The 5,613-nt window shown below is 36.9% G+C and overlaps 1 protein-coding gene across 1 annotated transcript; it reads right to left on the bottom strand.

The window, feature by feature from the left end:
* Positions 1-1,808: 1,808 nt before the first annotated feature.
* LOC145012302 (alpha/beta hydrolase family protein) lies at positions 1,809-4,091 on the bottom strand. Its single transcript, XM_078971094.1, has 5 exons — positions 3,217-4,091; positions 3,054-3,138; positions 2,813-2,982; positions 2,336-2,610; positions 1,809-2,254 (listed from the first exon to the last, which is right to left on the bottom strand). Exons 1-5 carry the CDS (start codon positions 3,590-3,592, stop codon positions 2,078-2,080), a joined length of 1,083 nt encoding a protein of 360 aa, XP_078827220.1. The 5' UTR covers positions 3,593-4,091; the 3' UTR covers positions 1,809-2,077.
* Positions 4,092-5,613: the final 1,522 nt, after the last annotated feature.

Genomic DNA, 5,613 nt, shown 5'->3' with positions numbered 1-5,613 from the left:
TCCATCATAGCATCCTCATTGCACAACTTACTACTTCCACTCATGCTTCTTCTTTTTTGGCTAACATATTGATCCCTAGAACATAGCTAGGCTTATGCAACCTTATACAAATTTCCCTTCAATTTCAATAAACTTATGTGGCAACCTCCACGTTAACCATCTCACCTTTATGTAGTGTGTAACATCGTCCTCTAAATCCCATTTCTTGTGGATCTCTTTGAGCGTATTACTTGAGCCTCATTGTAGTCTTGCGCTATTACGCTCACACTCTTTGCTAAAATTGCAACAAAGTTATTTAATCTTGTTGGTATTAATCTATAACATTTTTCATCAAAGTTGTCCTAATATACAACCGAAGATTTAGTATTATCATTGTCTCTACCTCCTAGCCTAAGCATACACCATGTCACTAATTTCGAGATGTCATGAAAAACCTCATTGATAGTCAACGAAAATGTAAGGAAGATTCATGATGGATCCTTTTTCCTCTCTAGAAAAGATTCTTAGTCGCCCACCGTCCTTCGGACATAAGTTTCTGAATGTCAATACATATTGTGGATAGCCCGACATATTCCCATAGGACCAGGACCATGTTCCACCAAATCATCTTGGGATATAAATCTATCTTCCATGTTATTTCTCGTTCGGACGTAAATCTGTCTTCCAGGTTCCTCAAAATCATCTCATTGTATATATTATCATATGTTTTATCAAGTTCAGGAAACAACATGTGTAGATCTTTACATATTTTTTCTATATTTTCTCTATAAGGCACATGAGGAGGAAAGACAAAGGCGTCTGAGAAGGTGGATCGCCTTATTCATTGACCTCCCACGTATTTAGTTTTGGTTACAAATATTTCACATTGCAACCTGCCTTCACACACTCTCTTCATATAGTTTCATGGTATGACTAAGAAGCTTATACCTTGATTGTTGCCATAACTATAGGTGTCACCTTCGTTCTTACAAATCGATATCACAATTGATATCCACTCCCTGATGCCTAGGCATGCTTTTAAATAGAGTTGAAAAAGGTTTGCATGTAGTCACAATTCCAATTACTCAAGGCAATGCCATACATTAAGAGGGATGTGGTCTTGGTGTTCAACTTTGTATAAGCCCTATTTCACTTTCTCACTTTTAATATCCGGGCATAAGCAATCATTGTATGTATGTTGTTCGCCCTTCAATGCCCTCTCCATTCTCTCCATCTTAAACAATGTTGTCTCGTTAAATAAAGAATGAAAAGTAACTACTCCTCCCCTTAAGATTAACATATTTTACTAGAATTCGACCACTCTTCCATAATATAACTGATATTTCATGTCCCTTTTTTCTTCTCTATCTAGACTTTGATAACTTGTAAATTTCATTCTCCCATCCTTTAATATCCAACCTCATACACATCTCTTCGTATGACATATACTTCACTTTGGGCACCACTTTTTGCATCTTTTTTGGCCTCCTTGCATCGTTTATTCGTCCTAGCTCTTTTTCAACATTCATTACAGAAGAATGCCCTTATAACACATTTGTGTTACTTTAACTTGAATTTTGAACTTCCTCATTTCACCACCAATATCCTTTTAAGTTTGAGGGTAAGTAATAGTTTTGTATAACTCTGATCACTTTATGACCAAAAATAGGCTAAATAGTGTCAAAATAATAGTTAAGTGGCTTCGCTACTCACAAATTCACGATGAAAATAAAAGGATAAATATACAAATCAATAATAAATTCATAGTCCTACAATCATAATTATAAGACTAAATTATGCTTTTGATCCAAGTTGCCTGAAACAGATAATTAACAGGAACTGCAAAAATCCATATTTTATTCGTCATTTGATCTTTAATTTCAGCAATATCCTAGTTAATTTGATCAAAACAAAACCAAATTAATATATGAATTACAAAAGTTACAAAGACTAAACCATTTAAAATCAAATTGGTAAAATCAAACCACTCAGCACAACAATGTACAAGACAAATCTATTCCTTCCTGTTTTGTATCAACAATGTACAGGTTAGTATCTTCTTTGTCTTTTCATGATCGATACTTCACACTTGACAATATCATAAAGGAGACTCCTTCCACTGTAATCTGTTTAACCCATCTCTAATGGCTCTTCTGAACTCCCCATTGTGAAGAATGAACGATGACACATGTCCACCTGTCACCCATCTCACTTCAGATCCTGGCCAAGCTCTTTGCACCTCCAACACCGAGTGTTTGGGTATGTATCCATCATCCTAACAAACACCAACACCAAAATTTGAATTTACACTGATAAAACATATTAGGGTTCAAGTCAGGGGCGATTGGGTACTTACAGTTGCTGCAACGAGAATAACAGCGTCAGGGTTTTTGGGTATGGGGAAACGTGTGACATCTGTGAGAGACAATACGTTTCTCATCCGCTCTCTTACTTCATCAAGTGTCATACCAGCATTATGCACTGAAAGATCATCTCTTAGTGCCTCCCAAGCTGTCGCGTGCTTTAATACTCCTTCACAAAATGCGACAACAGCAGAATGCGGGGATAGAAATGGAAATGTAGCAATAGGTGTAGGATGTAATGATCCAACCATGGCAGCGTGTACTCCACCTAAACACCATAAACAAACCCTAAAAGACCTTGAAAGCTTTACATTTCTTGATATCTATGTAGAAGAAATTTCAGAGCTTATGCATTTCGCTACTGTATCGTTTTCAAATCAGGTTTTGTCCTTTTGCCCTAATTTTTGCATAAAAACAAAGTGATTTGACTCGTTTGCCCTTAAAAGATAGTATTCGGGTTGAAAAGTTACCCATGCTTAGACCACAAACGCCCATTTTACCAAAACCCGCTTCAGAATCCAACCAATGTAGGAGACTGCGTGCTTCTTCAATGGTAGCTCTTCCTAATAACAGCAAATCACTCACACATAACAATTTTGACCCGCTTTGTAGAAATGGGCGCCTTTGTCCATAAAAAGGGCTACACAAATTTTAAAAAGAATAAAAGATAAGATGTGGGAAACTAAAATCAATAATCGAATTGGTTATTACCTCTCAAGAACCATTGTTGCTATATTTTCCTTCAAAAGTGGCCCACCAAGTCGCAACCTTCGCTCAAAACTATGGTCCCCAGTACCTAAAGTTCATAATCAAAGAATTTCAAATCCAATCATCATATCGGAAACAGTAAATTTTATGTTTTAATGGTGTATACCTGCAAGATGAACAACACAAGCCATTTTGTGAGGTGGGACAAATTTTGGGGCAAGAAAAGCAACTCTTGCAATGTGACTCTCAGGAGGCAATGCATTGATAAGTTGTTCATCACAAGGGGTCCTGAAAACACCTTCTTTCAAACAAGCACTTTTGGTTTCCCAAACTGTTTTCCAGACGGGTTGAATCAATCTTGGAGGCCAATTTTGGCCTTCGACTACTGGGAAAATCTGTCGAATCATTCGTTCTAAAAGATCAAGCTTTGTGCCACCCCATCCTCTTGAAAAGAACGGTGTGCTTAGCTTTGTTCTGTGCATGAATGCACCATACACATGGTCCAACACATAGTGAAGCATCCCAATTTTAATAGCCACCATACTCAAAACTTGAAATCAAACCAAGAAACCCTTGAAATTTTGTCAAGATTCAGTTTTTATGAATTTAATTCAACTTAAAAGCAGACCCACCGATCAGAAAAGAACACACTTGAATTCACCAAAATATTAGGTTATCAATCAATACACCACAATCTGAGATTCGATTTCGAAGCCTCGTACATTCACCAAAAGATACGATTTCGTATCAAAACTCGTCAATTTGAAAGAACCCAAACGAGAAACTAGGCTAAAATTGTGCACTAGGATCTGGAAACGATGGAATAAACGGTTTCGATGGGTCAAGAAGAGAATAAAGAGACCGATTCATCGAGTTGTTGAGTGGGTTTTAAGGGATTAGGATTAAGCATTGATGAGAGGAAATCAAGAAATGGATTAGGAAAAATATTGGTTGGAAACACCGAAGGGGGACGAAGGACGATGGGAGAAAGAAGGTGGAACCGAGAAAACTGTGGGCGGGGATAAGTAGAATACCGAGTATATGCTGCTGACGTGACAGCGTGGATAAGGCCTTTTTAACACCCACGTCTCCGTCGCTATCTGATTTCTTGGTTTTGGTCAATTGCGATTAAACCTAACTTCAAAGATTCACAAACGTAACCTAATTCGATCGGTTTGAAAACAGCGGAGTCATAGGTGTGTTTGGAACTTTGGATGCGTTGTCAAATGATTATCTTTACACTTGTAGTTAATTATTGTATTCCTTTTAAATAATAATTATCATCAAAATCAATAATCGACTTCGTCGGATGAAAGACCTCAACTTTCGTATTTATGAAAGACCCAAACTTTCATACTATTTCAAAAGATTTCTTAAGTTACTTCCTCAAAACATGCTACATGCATATTTATAAAACAATATTTTATATTGATAAAGTGATTACAAAGGATTGGATACAAACCGACTAAGTTTTATTATTACATTTCATGTCTATCCTGGAATCTACTATTCATATACTTACATGAACATTAAAAATACAGAGAAATACTATTAACTATTCTAAATCTTTCAGTAGTATAAAGCTATATTGGAATACTCATTACCTGCAATTGTTAAATATTGGGAGGAATAAGCGATGACGCTTAGTGAATTCAATAGATAGATACAATATAATCTTATGCCTTACATATACCAATATGACAGAAGCAGAAGGGAACAAGAAGACATATGTGAAATCATGTGACAAGCGTTCATATCAATCAAAGACTTTATTCAAAGATATACTTTTCAATGAGACATAACGATTTCAATACTTGATATGCATCAATAAAGCTTTGGCCCAATTGGCACAGAAGACTTACAATTTCTGATTAACATTTAGGTAGATTTCAGGCTCATAGCCCTGTCTAACCATTTGCCAATACCATAGAATAGAGTTCATTCTCTTACGGAGTCATGCTCTACATGGTCAGAGGCTACATACCATTCCTATCAAACCTTATGCCAATGTCATAGAATAGAAGTCATTCTCTTACGGAGACATGTTCTACATGCCAGAGGCTACGTACCAGTACCAATGTGAATCTAAGTCCTTTCACTGATCACATGGTCAAAGGTATTATAATTGCTATAAACATAGCGAATAAAATAACACGGGAGAATAACTCAGAATAATAACACTGAGAAGCACATAGCACATATAACACATAACATACAATTGTTCCTATATATTGAACTCACCTGAAGTTAACCGGGGTTAAAATAGTAATTTGGACAGCATTTCGGCTTTAAATGTCTTTCTATGTTGAAAACCGGGAGCTTTATTGAAAACCGGGCTCTGCGAAGGTAGGGCTTCAAAACCGAAAAGATAAAATTTTCGGGCTTCTCGGGGGTCTCGGGACGTGTTTCGGGTGCTAAAATTGATACCGGGGCTTCGGGAAAAGTCAAAATAGTGGAAATATGGAAAAAGGGGCCAAAAATGGAAATTTTCCAATTGTAGCCGGGAGGGTTCGCACCCTCCTATTTATAGGGGCGAGGTTCGGATTCTGTGGCTGAGAAGCGA

This window comes from Lactuca saligna, chromosome 8 (assembly GCF_052625555.1).
Source record: "Lactuca saligna cultivar CGN05327 chromosome 8, ASM5262555v1, whole genome shotgun sequence".
Lineage (NCBI taxonomy): Eukaryota > Viridiplantae > Streptophyta > Magnoliopsida > Asterales > Asteraceae > Lactuca > Lactuca saligna.
The sequence above is the reverse complement of the archived record's forward strand: the minus strand, read 5'-3'. Positions and strand labels throughout refer to the sequence as shown.

Coding starts and splice junctions, on each gene's coding strand:
- LOC145012302 (XM_078971094.1), bottom strand. CDS start 3,592: ATGGTGGCTATTAAAATTGGGATGCTTCACTATGTGTTGGACCATGTG. Junction 2,983..3,053: donor GCAACAATGGTTCTTGAGAG/GTAATAACCAAT, acceptor AAATTTGTGTAG/CCCTTTTTATGGACAAAGGC. Junction 2,255..2,335: donor TTATTCTCGTTGCAGCAACT/GTAAGTACCCAA, acceptor GGTGTTTGTTAG/GATGATGGATACATACCCAA.